The following is an 18,576-nucleotide window of genomic DNA, read 5'->3' as shown; positions in this document are numbered from 1 at the left end:
GATCCGACTGCGGCCGCTTCCGGCCAACCTGCTCCTGTGCCGCCCTCCCCAGCCCTTGAGCCCCGAGGCACACAGCACTCCACTGGCCCAGGTGGATTCTGACACTTTATTCAGATTGAGAGGTCACAAGCCACACGACTTTAAAGTGCGCGGAGTTCACTGGCGACAAAGCCGCACGTCCTCCAGCCTCTCCAGTGCCCGCCACCCTGCGCCACCCATCAAGGCGTGCAGGGCAGAGGGGTCAAGACCCGTCATTAGAAGTGGGGGACAGCAGGAATGGGGGAGGGGTGTGGAGGTGCAGGAGTACCTGCGGCCTGGAACTGGGGAGCAGGGCCAGTCCCTGGCTGCTCACTGAGAAGGTGGGGCAGCCTAGCCCCCTGGGTTTCACACTGGCCTGCTCCCTCCTGCGTCTCTGCCTCTGCTCTTCCCCTGGGGAGTAATGCAGAGCCAGAGTCCAGCCAGGGGCATCCCTGACGCACAAGGCAAACCGCAGCAGGTCCAGGCGGCGGCTGGCTCAGCGAGGGGAAGAGGTGCTATCAGGAGCTGGCTGGGTGTGTGCCCGCCAGTGTGGTGAGAGTGTGTGTGTGTGTGTGTGTGAGCGTGCGTGTCCCAGAGCGCTGTGGCCATAGGGAGCCCCACTTCTGCCTTCCCGGGACAGCCAGTAGGGGGGAGGGAGGGAGGGAGTGGTCAGCGGAGGCCAGGGACCAGACTCTGAGCCTGCCCGACTCCTTCCTCCCCGGCGCGCGCCTCGCTCCCCACCAGCGCAGCACTGCAGCCACACAGCAGGCAGCTCTTGCCGGCTCCGTTCTCTTGGCTCCTGCTGCCCCCCGAGGAGGTGAGACAGAACTGGAGGAGACTCTTCCAGCCCACGTGCTCCCCCCTCTGGGGTGGGACTGAGTAGGGGCCCTGCGACCTCGGCTCAGCCATCACCCCAGTCCCAGACTTGCTCAAATAAAGTGCTTTGCTCTGCATCAAGCCCCAAGAGGAGGCAACACAGACTGGGGCGGGGGCTTCCCTGCCCGGCACGTGCGCTGCCATCCTAACTACACCCCTCCACTTCCAGCCAACTCGTGCTTTCCAACAGCAGGTGCTGTGAACAGGGAGTCGCGCCTACAACTTCTCCCTCCCCAGGCCAGGCCTTGCCCATATACCCTGAAGACACCAGCAGCACTGGCCCCAGGCCTGGCCTCTCCAGGAAGTGGCCCGCCTGCAGCCGGAGGCCAGGCTGTCAGAGGGAGCTGGGCACTCCCCTGCTCCTGGAAGGCACGAGCACATCTCCATCTATCTGCATGGTGCATGGAGATGGCGTTCTCCAACCTGGCAGCTGTACTGGGGACGGCGGGCTGCTTCTCCCGCTCTGCCCACGGGAGGGCGGCCCTCACTTGCTTCCTCTAGCATCCAGCCTGGACTTGGACCCTGCCTGCCCGCGGACGGAACCCTGCCCTCACTGGGGAAGAGGTGGCGGGGGCACCCATCTCCCTCTGCGGCTGTGCTGCCGGTCAGGCTTGCCCCTAACTCACACAGGCTCCAGGGACCGGGCTCCGCTCAGCCTGTCCTGTCCAGGTCTCAGGCCCTCTGAGCTACGCCTGGCACCTCAGTGACACCAGGACCCTCGGTCAGGAAAGCTCCGCGTTGGGCTGGCGGTTGGTAGGGACTGCCTGGGGTGCCCGCTGTGGCCTGCAGACCAGAACTGAGCCTAGGCTGACCACCCAGCTGTGCACTCCTCCTCTGAGCCCTGGGGGGCAGCCCCACTCTGTCGCAGCTTGCTCTGCCTCTGTCTCCCCTTCCACCCCCACGGGATGCAGCTGAGGCCTCGCAACAGAGGGAGTAGGCGGGGGATTTCTCGGCGTGGAAGACACAGAGTACGGAACTCAGCAGCAGTGGTGCGTGCGTGAAAGCAAGGATGGTGCCGCCACTGTGTCGCGGGCGGGGGCGGGCAGCTAGAGGACGTCAGTCTCCCTCTCAATCCCCACGTACTTGAGGGCGTCGGCTTGGCTGTACCTGTCCCAGGGCAGGAGGGGAGCCAGGTTACTCTCACGGCTGTTGTGACGGCTGTTGTGACGGGCAGGCAGAGTTCCCGCCCGGCTCACTTCCCCGCCTCCTCCCCACAGCCCTGGACAGGGGCCTCACTTCAGAGGCAGGGCCCCATAGGCCACAGCGATCCTGGCAGCCGCCGCTCGTGAGGACCGTGGCCGGCCACCCACCTGTAGTCAAAGAAGAGCTCTTCGCCTGCCTGAATCGCCCTCTTGGCAAAGATCCCGATGCGATGGTCTCCGTTCACCATGACCACTGCAGAGACAAGAGCCAAGGCAGGGCTCCGGGTCAGCTCCGAGCCTGCAGGGAGGAGGGCTCTGCGCGGACGGTCCCCAAACTCCCGGGAAAGCATAAACCAAGGGGACTTGGAAAAGCAGCAGTGACGCCCTGTGCTCTTAACTCCACCACTCTGATGTGGGCAAAGAATTATCTTTAAATCATGTTTGTGGGAAAGTGTTTATAACACTGAAAAAGCAGATTATGAAACATCGAGAGGCCCAACTCGCTATCATGATTGAAAGGCATTAATCGTGATTATCTCTGGATAAGAAACAGCTGAGTTATGGAAAGAGCTGACCAGGGCTGGGGTGACAGTGACAGGGCGCCATCCCCGCTGCCCTCTGAGGCTGCTGGAACTCACCTTTGGCGTAACAGTTGGGGTTCACGGAATGGTTTGCAAATCGAATTTTGTTTCCTTTCCGCGTGGCATCCACAACAAAGTCTGCAGAAAGCACATCAGGGAAGACGATGAGTGCAGGGGTGACCCGGCTCCTCCAGCCGCGCTTCGGATCCACAAAGCAGTAACGGAAACAGCTCAGACGCCCCGGGCCCCCAGCATGGCCGGGGAAGCCCTCCTGGTGAGCCTCACACACTGCTGCCTCTCACCTACTGGGCACGAAGACTGCTTTTTTAAAAGAAGATTTACTTTATTTATTTGAAAGAGCCAGTTACAGAGAGAAGGGAGAGAGGGAGAAGGGGAGAAGGGGAGAGAGGGAGTGGAGAGGGGGAGTGGGGGAGAGGGAGAGAGGGAGAAAGAGAGGGAGGGAGGGAGGGAGAGGAAGAGAGGGAGGGAGGGAGGGAGAGAAATATCTTCTATCCATTGGTTCACCCCCAAATGGCTGCAAAGGCCAGAACTAGTTCCTAAAGCCAGGAGCCAAGAGCTTCCTCCGGGTCTCCTATGGGTCTTCTGCTGCTTTTCCCAGACATAAGCAGGAAGCTGCACCAGAAGTGGAGCAGCCAGGACTCGAACTGCTGCCCATTTGGGATGTCAGCGTTGCGGGCAGAGGCTTAACCCATTATGCCACAACGCTGGCCCCATGAAGATTATTTTTTTTTTTTAAGATTTATTTGCTCATGTATTTCAAAGGTGCAGTGACAGAAAGAAAGTGGTGGGGGGCTCTCCCATCTGCTACTTCACTCTGCAAATGCTGAAGCTGGGGGCCCGGGACTCCATCCAGGTCTCCAACATGGGTGCTGGGGACCCAAGAACCCAGGCCATCATCCACTGCCTTCGCAGGCCCTTTAGCAGGAAGGTGGATGGAAGTGGAGCAGCTGGGATCAACCATCCCTGTGACATGGGGGAGAGCGGGGGTGGGGGGCACGGAGCGAGAGAGAGGGAGAGGGGGAGGGCGGTGGGCAGGGAGGGAGGGAGGGAGAGGCAGGCTCCAGACCGTTGTTGAGGTTGAAGAGGAAGCTGGACATGTATTTGTCGTAGACCTTCCCTCGGCGGTCTGCCTCATCCTGAGAGATGAGCTGGGGAGACAAGGAACAAACAGGGGTATCAGGCCGCCTGCTCAGGGCCTGGCCCCCGGCCCCAGCAAGGGCTGGGAGGGCAGTGTGGCTCGTAGGTGCCTGCTGCGTGTCGCGCCGGGAGTAACAGGGATGGGACTCGGGCTACGCTGCCGCCACACCCCCAGGAGGACCAGCATTCAGGACAGCCCCCACTCCCTCGTGTGGCCCAAACCACCCAAGAGCTGCAGAGCGGTCCGTCTGAGGACTGCGAGCCGGTCTGTGGGGTCCCCGAGGGCCCCCGGGAGCCCTGCTGAGTGATTCAGAGATCAGTTCGCAGAAGCCTGGCCGCAGACAATCAGCGCTGCTCATCGGCGGCTGCCCAAGCCCACAGCACTCACCTCCCCACAGTACTCAGAAATGAACTCGTTCTTCTGCACAGACTCCTTAATGAAGGTGCCCCATCCGGCCACATCCGAGGGGGCCAGCAGCAGGTGCTGGGGGGAGGGAGTCACAGCTCAGCCCGCGGCGGGGAGGGGGGCGTGGGTATGCAGGCTGCACGTACACGTGTGTGGCCGGGGGCAGGGTGGAGAGAACTAGAAACTCTTAAGAGGATCTGAGAACAGAAAGAACCCGAGCCCCTGTGTTGTGGTGGGGGAGAAACCCAACAGGGAGGTGGCGAGAGCAGACAGGACGCCTTCCCCGTGGAGCCCAGGCTAGGGGCGTTCACTGCTCTGGGGGGTAAAAATAGATCCACATCAATGGCGCAGCCCCTTCTCTGCTCCTTCTGGCCTGGCCAATTCAGGGACCGCTTTTCTAACCCCTCACTGGGATGAAACACCTTCCTGCAGCTGGCACCTTCCCCTGAAACCCAGAAGGCCCTGGTGCAGAGGGTGCTGGGGACGACCCGCCCTCCCGTGTCTCCCGGGCGGGACCCAAGTGGGGCCTCACCTTCTTGAGTCCACGCTGGATGCTGCAGTTCTTGCAGGAAACCACCTTGCAGTCCCAGTGCTCCGAGGCCCCGCAGGTGAGGCACAGGTCGGGGTCACACTCTCGCACTGCCAGGTAGCAAGGACACTGCTTGGTGTTGCACTGGGTCTTACAGCGGCAGCCGGGAAAGCGGTTCTGACCTGGGGGGGAGACGCCCGGTGAGGAAGAGCAGCAGCCGACGCGGTCGCACTCGGGGTGGCAGGCGTTCAAGGACATCTGGCCAGGAGAGCAGCTCCCTCCTCGATGAGCACGACAGGGTGTCTCCAAAGAGCTCACAGCAGTGAGCATTTGGCTTAGCTGAAAATGCCTGTGTCCCACAGCAGAGCGCCTGGGTGACATTCCCAGCTCTGGCCCCCGGCTGTGCTGACGGCCAAGTAACTGGCTTCCTGCTCCCCGCCGGGGGACCTGGATGGAGTTCCCTGGACCTGACCTTTGTGGGCATCTGGGGAGTGAACCAGATGGAAGCGCTCTCTCTCACTCTGCTTCCCTCTGCCTCTCAAAAAATAAAAATAAAGTTCATGGAAAATACCTATCATGAGAAACCAATGCAAGTACTTTGAAATTTTAAAAAATGTTTGTTTATTTTCATTCACTCAAAAGGCAGAGAAAAAGAGATCTTCCATCCAATGGATCACTCCCCAAGTGCCTACAGCAGCCAGGAGCCTGGAACTTCATCCGGGTCTCCCCCATGGGTGGCAGGGATGCAAGCACGGGGGCCATCTCCTGCTGCCTCCCAGGTGCATTAGCAGGGAGCTGGATCAGCAGCAGAGGAGCCAGGACTCACCCAAGTGGCGGCTGAACCACAGGCTACAATGCCAGCCCCGCAAAAAAAAATTTTAATTACTTTAAAATACTGTTTTATTTATCTATTTTCATTTTATCTGAAAGGTGGAGAAAGAGAGGCAGACAGAGAGAGAGATCTTCGATCCGTTGGCTCACTCTCTAAATGTGCACAACAGCCAGGTCTGGGTTAGGCTGTAGCCAGGAGCTCAGAACTCCATCTGGGTCTCCCGCATAGGCATTTGAGCTATCGCCTGCTGGATCCCAGCGTGTGCATCAGCAGGAAGATAGGTTGTAAGGGGAGTAGCTGGGACTCAAACCCAGGCGCCCTGATATGGGCTGCAGGTGTTCCAAGTGGTGACAGAACTGCTGTGCCAAATGCCAGCCCCTCAAAAATACTTCGCACCAAAATAAACTTGTCTTTGAACTCCATTTCCCCACAACTGCTTGAAGTCCCGTCTACTCATGTTTTCCACAGACATGAAGTGTCTACTGACACTCGGCGCCAAACAAGCAGGTGTGGGCGGAGGAGCAGGCGTGAGCACTGAGCCGCTTCTCCCGGGGGCTCCTCGGCAACGCTCTTCCTCCCCCCTTGCTGGTGGAATTTGGAAGGCAGTGATGGGGAGTGTGCCAGAGAAAATGAAATCAGTGCTTTTCACTGGTAAATCCTCACCATGAAAACAACTATCATTCCGAGAACAGGACGCATCCGCTCTGCCAGCCTCCTCCACCCACTGCCCTCCCTGCTGCGGCTGAGACCGGTATCTGCTCTGGGTGAGGTGGTTTTGACAACACAACCGCCAGGCGCCAGAACTGCAAGCTCTGGGGACTGCCATCAAAGCGCTCAGCCGGGACGGGGTTAGGGCATGGTCGGGTAAGAAGCAGAGCAGAGCACGGTTAGCCTCTGCTCACATCCAGGGCCCTGGCTCCCACCTGATAACAAAACTCCAGTTTTATTAAACAAACACAGACATAAACAAGAGTTGTAAACTAAAAAAAAACAGTGACTCAAAAAATTTTTTTCGAACATTCTTGGGTAGGGGTTTGGCACATGGCTTGGGTCACCACTGGGATGCTCAATCCCATACTGCAGTGCCTGGTTCGGATTCCAGCTCCTCCAATGTGATCCATCACCCTGCAAATGCGCTCCACAGGGGGCAGCAAGTGATGGTTCAAGTACTTGAGTTCCTGCCGCCTTCATGGGAGGCCTGGATGGAGGTCTGAGCTCCTGGCCCCAGTGTGGCCCGGCTCTTGGCTGCTGTAGGCATCTGGAGAGTGCACTAGCAGATGGAAGACCTTCTCCTGTCTCTGTCTCTCTCAAATAAAATGAAGAAAAATTTAAACTAAAAAGACAAATCCCCAAAAGAGAGACGATGACTGCACCTTAAGGAAAAAGATCTCGCATCTCTGAGTTCCGCCCTGGAAAAGGGAGGTCGGGAAAGGCCTGGTGGCTGAACACGCGCTGCTTCTTACAGCCGTGAACCCAAGCGCTTCTCACGAACGATTTCAGCGCTGCTTCCCCTGTAGAACGCCTCGGCCACGGCCAGCACGGCAGCAGAAGGCCGTCAGCCGCAGGGGTCGGGAGGGGAGGGGAGCGGGCCACGCCGAGGCCGCGGTCGGCTGTGGAGGCGGGGCAGCTCTTACAGTCTGGGTTGCACTGGCAGAACTTCTCGCAGAAATTCTGAGTCATGATGCAGGGGCAGGTGCTGTCGCAGGGGCGGTCCGGGTGGTCGCAGGGCTGGTAGTTGTACACTTGCGTGGAAGAGTTATCTAGGAGAGGAACGAGCGGAGGCTGCCGGCACCGCCCTCCTTCGCAGCCCGCCCGCCTTCCCCAGCGTTCCATGCTCCCGGCCCCAGGAGGCTTGTTCTAGGCGCCACCACCCTGGACCACAGGTGGCAGCTGAAGGGAGAAGACAGCTGAGGTGACCGCTGTGGTCTGTCTGGTGGGGAGGGTGCAGAGATGACCCGTGATAACAGGGAGCTCTGCTGAACGGCAGCCGAGCTCTGGGGCCTGCCAAGGGGCACCGCGGCAAAGCCAGAGGGCGCCAGGCCCTGACTGCTGCCAGGAGGTCTCGCTGCAGCCTGCGGCTGAGCTGCTCACCTCAGCTGCTGCAGACAACAGAGCCCTGCCCTCTGCGGAAGCGGCCAGGGTCAGCACACCGTGCGTGTGGGGCAGGGGGCCGGCCCCAGGGTGAGGCTGCAAACGGCGCCGCCCCGGACTGCGCTGGCGGCACGTACCTTTCTTGAGCTGAATTTTCCTGCAGTGTGCAGCCCACAGTCTGAAAAAGAGAAGGGTGGGTCTGGTCACGGCCCTCGTGCTCCAAGGGACTCTGGGCTGACAACCAGGGAGCAGTGCTCCGAAATCCCTCGAGGGAAGGCTCCTGCTTCGTACACAGAAGCTGGAGTCTGTCCTGAATCCACCCGGCCTAGGACTGACCCCGCCCCGCCCAACCCCCTGTGTCCATCATAAGGTTATTCTCTCCTCCTCCTCCCCTGCACCCCCTGTGTGGAGGTGGGTGATGGGGGGCAGCAGGTAGGAAGGCCTTTTCTCTCCTGAGTGGAGGAACTGAAGGGAGGGACCCCAGGGACTTCCTTCTGCACCCAGCCCTGGTGTCAGTACCTTCCTCCCATAGGTGACACTCATTAGGGTGCCAGGTTTTTTTAAACTTCCAACCCTGAGTGAGGCTAGCTATAAGACAGCGTTATCACACAATGCAAGTGCCAAAAAACAAGGAGAAGGAGTAAGCTCGGGGCAGAGCTGAGAAGTGGGTGAGGCGGGAACTAACCACCCCACCAGGAGGAAGGGCCTCAGGGTGGGGCCGTGAGGCCAGCCCACGTCCCATTGGCCAGGAGCTTAAATGGAAAACCAGAAAGTTATCTCATGGTCCGAGGCACCTGGGGGAGTGGGGCAGGGCCTCAGTGAGCCCCAGAAGCCGCCCCTCGGCAGACAGATGGGCTCACATGGCCCCATACAGTGGCCCAACAGGGGGCAGAAGGGAAGCCCACGGAGAGGGCGGAGCCCAGAGCCCAGCCTGGCCACAAAAGGCCTCTGTCCAAGCCTTGCCTGTGCTTTCTCTTCTTCTTCTGCGAGGGGTTCATGAGCTCATCTGTTGGCAGCTTCAGGATAAGCGACTCTTTCACTGCAAACTGAAAGACCTGGAAGAGAAACGCAACAAGGCCATCACTCGTGCGCCAGCCCTGTGCTCGGGTGGGCGGCCCAGCCAGGAGCTGGGCTCAGGAGGCTTGTGCGGAGCTCACAGGCAGCTGCCTGCGCACGTTTCAGCGAGGGAGAGATGGAGAGCCACCAGGACATCGGGTCCCTGGCTCTGAGGCTAATTCCTAACGGCTGACCCGGGCGCAGGACAGCAGAAACGCCAAGCACGGCCACGCCACGCAGGCAGTGCTTTCACCAGCTCCCTGCCCGCCACGCGGTGGTAGGCCGAGTCTCACCAACTCTATCTGCCTCTTTTTAGGAAGGGAACTTTGCGGGCAGCGCACAGCCCCACAGGAATGGGTACACGGGGCTAAGCTCTAGCGCCCCCTGTCGGTACGAAGATGTCAGCGCATGATACTCGGTGACAGCCGCTCCAGAGGGCAGTGCCCTCCCCGCTTCTCACAGCTCTCATTTCACCCTCTCCTTTCTCTTGCTGGCTATGGGCCCTCCTGAGATTTCTATGGAAATTAAAGTTCTTATCCTCAGGAAAAAGCATATTTTTTCTTTCTGCATACAAATCTGTGGCCTTTTAGGTTAGTTAGGAACCTATACCTCAAGGAAATAGGTATGAGCTCCAAGACGAAAGCAAAGGGGACTCACGGTCCTCTCGAGGTGCTTCCAGGAAAGCGGCACACATTCAGGAGCAAAGACAGGAAGCAGAAGAAGCAACCAGAGCGTGGGCCCAGCCAGAAGTACTCAGTGGTGGTAGTGGGGAGGGCAGAGCCTCGAGGGATGCCAGGCCCAGCATCTGATGAGGGGCATGAGCCAGACTCACAGGCCCGCAAGACAGCAACGTGACGGGCAGAGCCACGGTGAAAGGGAGGCCAGCGCTGCTTCTGCAGCTGCCAGACAGTACCTGCTTGCATGTCTTGGTCCCCAGAAGCCTGGCTATGGAACAGAAGTTGTTGAAGTAGGTGCCATGGAAGACGCGAAAGAGCGACTCCTCAGCCCCGGTCCACTCCACAAGCTCCGACGGCGCCTCCACCACGCAGAGCTGGGGCGGGGCAGGACTGGCCTTCTGCTTTGTGGGCGTCTGACAGCGGGAGTTGGCCTCTGAGAGGGAAAAAAAATCAGAAACAAAAGAAGGTGGCGTGCGGTTGGCTGCACACAGAACTTCGCTCTACCGCAATGGGAGAACAGTTAATGAAAACATTCCCCGTCCCCACTGGCTGCAGGTGAACTCGGGGCAGGCATGAGCAGCCCCACAAAGGCGGGAACCCTAAGTGTGAGGAGAGGTCTCGGCTTGGCCAGTGTCCTGGCACAGGGAGGAAAGGTCCTCGTTGTCTGTCACTGTACCTGAAGAGCTGGAGGCCCAGTCATTGCCTGTGTCCCTGTCACTGTCTCCTTCTTTAGTCTCAGCCACAGCAGAGGCCGACGTGTTGGTGCAGGAAGCACTGACCACGTGGTGCCTTCGCCGGCGCCGGCCAGAGCACTTGGAGCGGGGGTTATGGAGCATGGCGTACTCCTTTGCGCCCTCCTGTGGAGACGGGCAGGTAGGAAACAGGAGCATGGGTCAAGCCACCAGCCATCTCCCACTATCGCAAGTGCAACGCTGCTGTCTCCCGGTTTTGCTCTGTACCATACAGCGAGTGTGAGCACAGCACACTGCAACAGCTGCTCCACAAACATTCTGAAATTTACAGACTGCAAAAGCTGCCCAATAATTTTAAAAGAGATATCATCTGTACCTCTATGCATCTTTGGCTTTCCAGTAAATTGTATCTGAAACGTGTTGGCGCTGCAGCTGTGTGGAATTTGAGCACACACCCCCCTGCAGATGTGGAGACAAGGCTCAGAGAGGGCAAGAGAGCGGCCGGAGAGGGTCCAGCACATTGTTCTGGAGCCAAGAACCAGGGCTCCATCCCTGAGGCCACTGCTCTTGACATTTTACCACACTATTTATTTCCTTCTTTTAAAAATTGTATTTACTTATTTTGAAAGTCAAGAGAAAGAGGTCTTCCATCCACTGGTTCATTCCCTAAGTGGCCACAACAGCCAGGGCTGAGCCAGACCAACATTCAGGCCTTCCATGTGGGTGTAGGGGCACAAACACTTGGAACATCTTCAGCTGCTTTCCCAGGTGCATCAGGAGGGAGCTGGCTCAGAAGTGGAGCAGTGGCCAGCGCCACGGCTCACTAGGCTAATCCTCCGCCTGCGGCACCGGTACCCTGGGTTCTAGTCCCGGTTGGGGTGCCGGATTCTGTCCCGTTGCTCCTCTTCCAGTCCAGCTCTCTGCTGTGGCCCGGGAAGGCAGTGGAGGATGGCCCAAGTGCTTGGGCCCTGCACCCCATGGGAGACCAGGAAGAAGCACCTGGCTCCTGGCTTTGGATTGGCGTAGCGTGCCGGCTGTAGCGGCCATTTGGGGGATGAACCAACGAAAGGAAGACCTTTCTCTCTGTGTCTCTCTCTCGCTGTCTAACTCTGCCTGTCAAAAAAAAAAAAAAAAAAAAAAAAGAAGAAGAAGAAGAAGAAGAAGAAGAAGAAGAAGAAGTGGAGCAGCCAGGATTCCAACCAGCGCCCACAGTCTGTTATCAAAATAGGAAGAATACTGTTTTATATTTAGAGCCATGATTTTTTAAGCCATTTATTTATTTGAGACACAGAGAGAGAAAGAGTTTTTATCTGCTGCTTCCCTGCCCAAATACTCACAATGGCCTGGGAAAGCCGGGCGCAGAGAGCCCCATCCGGGTCTCCTATGTGGGTGGCAGGGACCCAGTTACTGGAGTGGAGTCACCATTTCTGCCTCCCTGGTCTGCATTAGCAGGAAGCTGGAGTCAGGAGCCGGAGCGGGGAATTGACCCTGAGCACTGTGATGTGGGACACAGGTACTTAACCAGCGCCTGAACTGCCAGGCCAAACACCTGCTCAGCTATTCTGCTGTAGACACACTGAGCAACTATGACTCAGCGCGATGAGCAATGTGTCCTCAATCAGCCGGGTTCCCAAAGCCTCGCAGCTGTTTCTGAAAACCAAAGCTACTTGTAGAGAATAAAGGTGCGCCATCGCTAAAGATACTGTAATACACTGCGGGCCTAAAGGAGATCCCAAAAGACAAGTCTTGAGATGAACTGAATCTGGTACAATGCGCTACAGCGTGAAGTCCACAGCCTCACTTAGGAAGTATTCTTACCCAAAATGGTTCCCACAAATAAAGCAAGACTGCAGAGCTAATTTGTAGGCTACAGGAAGCAGGCTAGAGAACAAGTTAAATGACACCATGAAGAAATGAGACAAACTCAGAATGTGGGTCACCCTACTAGACATCCAGCTTGGAACTTTCAAAGTGGGGGAAAAAAAGTGTTGGAGTTATCTGAGGTGACCAGAGTCAAAACACACGGATCTAAGGCCTGACTGGATGATCCTAGTCTTAAAAAGAAAAAACACAGCTATTCTTAGTATAGTTAGAAAGCTGTAATATAGAAGAGAGAGAAGGTTATGTCATGAAATTCCTGGTAATTTCCTAGGGTGGGAGAGAACGACTTGGGCTGGCACTGTGGCACAGCAGGTTAAGCTGCCACCTGCAACACTGACATCCCATTTGGGTGCCAATTCGTGTCCTGGCTATTCCACTTCTGAACCAGCTCCCTGCTAATGGCCTAGGAAAAGCAGTGAAGATGACCCAAGTGTTTGGGCCCCTATCACCTATGTAGGAGACCTGGACGAAGTTCCTGGCTCTTGGCTTCAGCCTGGCCCAGCCCCAGCTGTTGCAGCCAGTTGGGGAGGGAACCAACGGATGAAAGATCTCTTTTTCTGTCTTTCCCTCTCTCTCTGTAACTCTGATTTTCAAATAAATAAATAAAATTTTTAAAAATGACTTTATTTTTGGAGATGCTGTGGAATTATTTAGCAAACAAGCATCACAATGTCTGCAACGTATATGCAAATGGTTCAGCAAAAGATAACCAGAGGTGTGCACACACAAACACACAGAAACACAGATGTGGGGCCAGTGCTGTGGTGTGGCGGATAAAGCTGCTGCCTGTGGTGCTGGCATCCCACATGGGCACCGGTTCAAGCCCCGCTGGTCCACTTCCAATACAGCTCTCTGCTATGACCTGGGAAATCAGAAGATGGCCCAAGTTCTCGGGCCCCTGCACCCGCATGGGAGACCTGGAAGAAGCTCCTGGCTCCTGGCTTCAGATCGGTGTAGCTCCAGCCGTTGTGGCCATCTGGGGAGTGAACCAGCAGATGGAAGACCTCTCCTTTTCTGCCTCTCCTTCTCTGTGTAACTCTGACTTTCAAATAAATAAATAAATCTTAAAAAAAAAACCACAGATGTACACAGACACACCTAGATGCACAAAGACACATACACAGACACAAACACAGATGCATACACACAAAGTGAATAGGAAAAGAATGTTTCAAGTCCACAAAGGTCATCTGCACAACTGAAATTGTTCTTGATGAAAAATCGGGGGAAATAGTCTAGCATTGTATCTGAATATATATTCATATCTTAAAAAGCAATAAAAGAAAAACTGTGCCTGTATCTCTGTAAGTTACACATACACACAGCATTGGCAGCGTCTTTGCAATACCTGCACAGGGTCCCAGGGTGACTACTCTGAGAAAGACGAAGCTCTTTTGAGTGATATAAAAGCTGGCATGTTGATTGACATGGTGAAATTAAAAAAAAAAAATGCATGGAGTAGTTAAAAAGTAAGTATGGACCAGGGCTTAAATTTTATCACTGCCATATGTGGATTACTTAAAACTTGGAGCAAAATATGTCACTTCTATAACTCATAGTTTCTTTCAGCTCAGGACAGTGCTGTAAGATTGAAAATAAGACTGTGTATGTTAATGTTTTGGCATGGTACTTGGCAAACATATGTTTGGGAAGAAAATAAATTGGATAAAGCTGACTTACTTATTCTTTGTCATGACCCTATGGCCCATTTTGCAGATTGTCCCCAGGCACTTGGATGTGTAACCTAACTTTCGTCAGCAGCAGTCTTCTCTTTTCTTCTCTACATAAGCATACTCTATTATGCAGAAAGCCAAACCGCGTCTTGGCAAGTGCCCCTGGCCTGCTCCCTTCCAGCGCCAGGCACACAGACACTAACGTCTTTCCACCAGGGAAGTTCTGTCCATCTGGCTGGTCGCAGTGAGCTATCAGCATGAGGCCGGCATGGTGACAGGTAAGCCACCACCTGGGACACTCAGTCCCATCCCACATCAGCTTGCCTGGTGTGAGTCCTGGCTACTCTGCACTTCTGATTCAGCTTGCTGCCAATGTGCCTGGAAGGCAGTGGATGATGGCCCAGAACCCTGGATTCCTGCACCCACATGGGAGACCCACAGGGAGTTCCTGGCTCCTGGCTTCCGCCCGGGCAGGGTCCTGGCTGTTGCAGTGCCCCAGCAGATGGAAGATTCTCTTTCTCTCTCTTTCTGCCTTTCAAATAAATCTTAAAAAAAAAAAAATACAAGCAATTTCTTGTATTATTGCTCCTACAGTTATACGCACCTAAAGGAACGCAGCAGCAAAGAAAATGGAGTGCAAAACACATACACACACACACACACACTTTCTTGTTCCAGTTCTAACAATACGGCTGGCTCCTAAGCAGATGGTATTTACAGCACAGAAACCTTTAGCGCCCTTCCAAGCTCAGCCCATCAGGTGAACCCCATCGCCCTGCTGCGTCCGGAGAGCTCCTACCGAGCAGAGCCGCGCTGCGCTGGTGCCTCACAGCCCCCGGGGAGACACCTCCTGGCTCACTGGGCTTGTGCTCGCGGGGGCAGGGAGCCCACGGACCATTTCCTGCTTGATTTCAACACGGTTAATTCCAGAACAGCTTACGAACATGCTTACGAACGTACCAGCAAAAGGAAGCAGTCTGTGCCACAGGGTTCTGGTTCTATCTTGATTTCTTTGTTCTTGCGTTTATATACGTTAGGGGTGGCATGAAAGGCTGGAAAACAAAGGGTGTCCTGTTCCCAAGGCTCTTTCCATTTGACAAATGGGAAAGAACAAAGCTGAGCAGGAGTCAGAATTTGATATAAACAGTGGCAACCAAGATGCACAAAATGTGGCCATTCCTGACATCAGCCCAATCCTTTCAAAGCTGGGAGGTGTGGGGGGACAATCACGTGGCCGACTGTGGCGTCTGTTCCTGTGAACAGCACGCTGTACGTAGCCGCACTAGTGAAGACAGAACTGGCCCCGTTGTGAAACCGTCATCAGACCAGAGGCCAGGAGCAAGGGGGAGGGAAGGGTGGCCAGGGGTGGGAGAGAGAGCGTGTCCAACAGAGTAGCCCACTCACGGTGAAGGAAGCAGTCGTACTTAAAGCAGCGCCGGCAAAAAAGTGTGTGGAAGGAGTGCAGAGACTGCTCCCGCTGCACTGACTTGGCATTGGGGCCATCGATGTTGGGTGTGCACTGAGGGGGCAGCGCATTGGGGTCTGACATCTCCGTTAGCTCTCGATACCTATTTAAGAGAAGAGAGACAAGAGTTCCACCGAGGGAATGTCTCCAAGGAGAGAACAGAGTGGGAACCGACAGTCGCCCGGGTACAGTCTGCCAGGGTCGAGGCAGGGTTTCTATGACGATCGGGGAGTGGGTGTGTAAGTAGAAGATGCCACTGCAGTACCCCGGGCTGGGCACACAGCTTAAAGCGGCGGGAGGGAAAGCTGCAGTGAGGATGGCGCTGGAGCAGCTCCCCAGAAGAGCGGCAGAGTGAAGGCTCTCCGCCTGGCCTTCCTCACAAGCCGGCACACACGGCTCTGGCCACGGCAAGGGCGTTCAGAGGCAGCGAGCACCAGGATAACCAGACGTGCAGGCAACTGCAATGCACTTACCGTCACCGGGGTTTTTAATTAACCCCCAAACAGGCTGGCATAACAACCTCGCCCAGGGCTCTGTATGGCCCGGCGGGGACAGCTCCCCTACCTCTCCTTCATGTCATCTGGGACTCCACTCTCAGGGAACATCGAGGCGATCGCGCTGAAGATCATGTCATTTGGGAACTGCTTCTTGGAACTCTTCTTGTTGCCTGAATTGGAAATGACAGACATCTCCTGAGTGCCACTGTCGGTGCCTGCACACACACTGTGGGGCCTTCTTGGCTTTTGCCAAAGCTTTCGAACCACAACGGCCTTGTTAATTTAACCACAGACTGTCTGGGGGATATATAAGGATCAGAGCTGCCAGGTCTCAGCTCACAGATGCCACAAGTAAACACTGACAACAAAATCTTGTCTTTCTTAGAATCTGGAGGTGAAGAGAGGGGCTTTAGCAAGAGGCCTAGATACAGAAGAACCCTGACAGAATGTTGATCTGAGACAGGAAGTACGTTACACTGAGAGAGAGGCATGGTGCCTCTGTACACGTAGGGTGATTAAATGACTAGATATTAATGGTATGGAAAATGTTCATGATATAAGAGTAAATGGGGGGGCAGGGCACAGGGGGATAGTAGGTACAGCCGCCGCCTGCAGTGCCTGCATCCCATATGGGCCCGGTTTAAGTCCCAGCTGCTCCACTTCCGATCCAGCTCTGTGATGGCCTGGGAAAGCAGTGGAAGATGGCCCAAGTCCTGGCCCCTGCACCCATGTGAGAGACCCAGAAGAAGCTCCTGGCTCTTGGCTTTGGATCAGCCCAGCTCCGCTTGTTGCAGCCATTTGAGGAGTGAACCAGTGGACAGAAGACCTCTCTCTCTCTCTATCTCTCTCTATAACCCTGCCTTTCAAATAAACAAATCTGAAAAAATAAATAAATGCTACACATATACAGCTTGATTCAAACAGCATATAACATAGAAACATGCTGATTGACATACGCACCTTTTTTAAGCCTAGAAGGAAACAGTTGCTGGGTGGCAGGATTATAGGGTAATTTTATTTTGTTCTTTATAATTTCTCATGTTTTCCAAACACATTATATTTATGATTAGAAACGAATGGCAGGGCCGGCGCCGTGGTGCAGTAGGTTGGTCTGTGGTGCCGGCATCCCATATGGCCGCCGGTTCTAGTCCCGGCTGCCCCTCTTCCAGTCCAGCTCTCTGCTGTGGCCTGGGAAAGCAGAAGATGGCCCAAGTCCTTGGGTCCCTGCACCCACGTGGGAGACCAGGAAGAAATGCCTGGCTCCTGGCTTCGGATCGGCACAGATCCGGCTGTTGCAGCCATCTGGGGAGTGAACCAGCAGATGGAAGACCTTTCTGTTGCTCCCTCTCACTGTCGGTAACTCTAACTCTCAAACAAATATATAAAATCTTAAAAAAAAAAAAAAGAAGAAGTGAATGGCAATAATTATTCTAGAAGTTCTCCTTTCTTCTTTAGCTAGGTCACAGCCAGCCTAAGCTGTCACTTAAGGGCCATGTTTTCTTTTAAGTGGACCAGCGAAAGACACCAGTGGCCTTTAACAAGCAGTGGTCGCTGGAGCTTTCCCCGCCTCCTCCCCGTCGAGCGGCCCAGGCGAGCTCGCACCTTCCATGGCGAGGCGCTTCCTCTTTCTCGTGACTGGCAGGTCTTCCTTGCTGTCCTCCGGCTTCCCGTCCGAGGCGTCATTGTGCCCCTCCTCCTCCTCATCCGAGTACTGATTCAGGGCGTCCACCAGCTCCAGGAAGACAGCGTCACTGATCAGGACCGATCCCGGGATCATCTCTGGAACAGCGGGTGACAAGGGTGAGCCCTGGCGGCCTCCCACTCCACCAGTCCTCTGGGCAGGTCTTCCGCTCTTCGCTCCTGAGGCCCAGAGAGGTACCGCACACCCATTTCACACGGACCCTCAGGGACTTACAATCTTCCGACTGGCTCTTGCGTCTGCAACAGGCCAGCTGGCTAGAGTGGACCGTCTAGGTACGGGCTTTACTCTTACTGGGCATTCCCCTTCTTCAGACACAGGTCAACCTTGCATTTATGGCTGAAGACCTCACGAAAGTGTGCAAACAACCACAAGCAGGACAGAGGAAGAACCATTAAATGGAAATTCCCTTGATTTTGCTGCTAATGTCAGTCATTTCTACTTTAAATCAAAAAACTTCCCAGAAATCATATTTTATGGGGTCATACTATGATTCAGGAGAAAGTGTTTGAACACTAGGGGACGCTGTGGGCAAAAGGATGGCACCCACGAAGGTGCAATGAGTAGGTGGGGCTATTGAATTACAAATAAGGGACTGGCACTGTGGCGCAGCGGGTTAACGCCCTGGCCTGAAGCACCGGCATCCCATATAGGTGCCAGCTGCTCCTCTTCCCATCCAGCTCTCTGCTGTGGCCTGGGATAGCAGTGGAGGATGCCCAAGTCCTTGGGCCCCTGCACTCGCGTGGGAGACCCAGAGGAAGCTCCTCGCTCCTGGCTTCTGGCTTCGGATCAGCGCAGCTCCGGCCTTTGTGGCTGACTGGGGAGTGAACCAGCAGATGGAAGACCTCTCTCTCTCTCTCTCTCTCTCTCTCTGCCTCTCCTCTCTCTGTGTAACTCTTTCAAATAAATAAATAAATCTTTAAAAAAAAAAAAATCAGTGGGAGTCTCTCTCCCCTTCCCCCTAATATACTGACAACATTTTCTACAATTACAACTAAGTCTCAGCGATTTGCTTGTAGGAAATTCTGGATATTAAAACAGACGTCGTGGGGCCTGCACTGTGGTGTAGCAGGTAAAGCTGCCACCTGAGGTGCTGGCATCCCATATGGGTGCAGGTTCAAGTCTGGCTGCTCCACTTCCGATCCAGCTCTCTGCTCTGGCCTGAGAAGCAGTAGAAAATGGCCCAAGTCCTTGGGCCCCTGCACCCACATGGGAGACCCAGAAGAAGCTCCTGGCTCCTGGCTTCAGATCAGCACAGCTCCAGCCATTGCGACAATGTAGGGAGTGAACCAACAGATGGAAG

The 18,576-nt window shown here is 55.3% G+C and overlaps 1 protein-coding gene across 7 annotated transcripts in view; it reads right to left on the bottom strand.

Annotated features, from left to right (window-relative positions):
* Positions 1-87: 87 nt before the first annotated feature.
* The window catches only part of EZH1 (enhancer of zeste 1 polycomb repressive complex 2 subunit), a 37,481-nt gene continuing 18,992 nt past the window's right edge, over positions 88-18,576 (bottom strand). For all 7 annotated transcript variants that reach the window (XM_062215918.1, XM_062215915.1, XM_062215919.1 and 4 more), the window contains 15 exons: positions 17,177-17,353; positions 15,642-15,744; positions 15,017-15,180; positions 14,573-14,664; positions 10,043-10,223; positions 9,603-9,799; positions 8,597-8,688; positions 7,771-7,811; positions 7,177-7,302; positions 4,714-4,892; positions 4,164-4,259; positions 3,705-3,786; positions 2,675-2,755; positions 2,205-2,289; positions 88-2,001 (listed from right to left, as the gene is read on the bottom strand). In XM_062215918.1, the coding sequence (XP_062071902.1) occupies positions 1,941-2,001; positions 2,205-2,289; positions 2,675-2,755; positions 3,705-3,786; positions 4,164-4,259; positions 4,714-4,892; positions 7,177-7,302; positions 7,771-7,811; positions 8,597-8,688; positions 9,603-9,799; positions 10,043-10,223; positions 14,573-14,664; positions 15,017-15,180; positions 15,642-15,744; positions 17,177-17,353 (1,757 nt within the window). In that variant the 3' untranslated portion in view covers positions 88-1,940. The remainder of the gene's footprint in view (positions 2,002-2,204; positions 2,290-2,674; positions 2,756-3,704; positions 3,787-4,163; positions 4,260-4,713; positions 4,893-7,176; positions 7,303-7,770; positions 7,812-8,596; positions 8,689-9,602; positions 9,800-10,042; positions 10,224-14,572; positions 14,665-15,016; positions 15,181-15,641; positions 15,745-17,176; positions 17,354-18,576) is intronic.

Source organism: Lepus europaeus, chromosome 18 (assembly GCF_033115175.1).
Source record: "Lepus europaeus isolate LE1 chromosome 18, mLepTim1.pri, whole genome shotgun sequence".
NCBI lineage: Eukaryota > Metazoa > Chordata > Mammalia > Lagomorpha > Leporidae > Lepus > Lepus europaeus.
The sequence above is the reverse complement of the archived record's forward strand: the minus strand, read 5'-3'. Positions and strand labels throughout refer to the sequence as shown.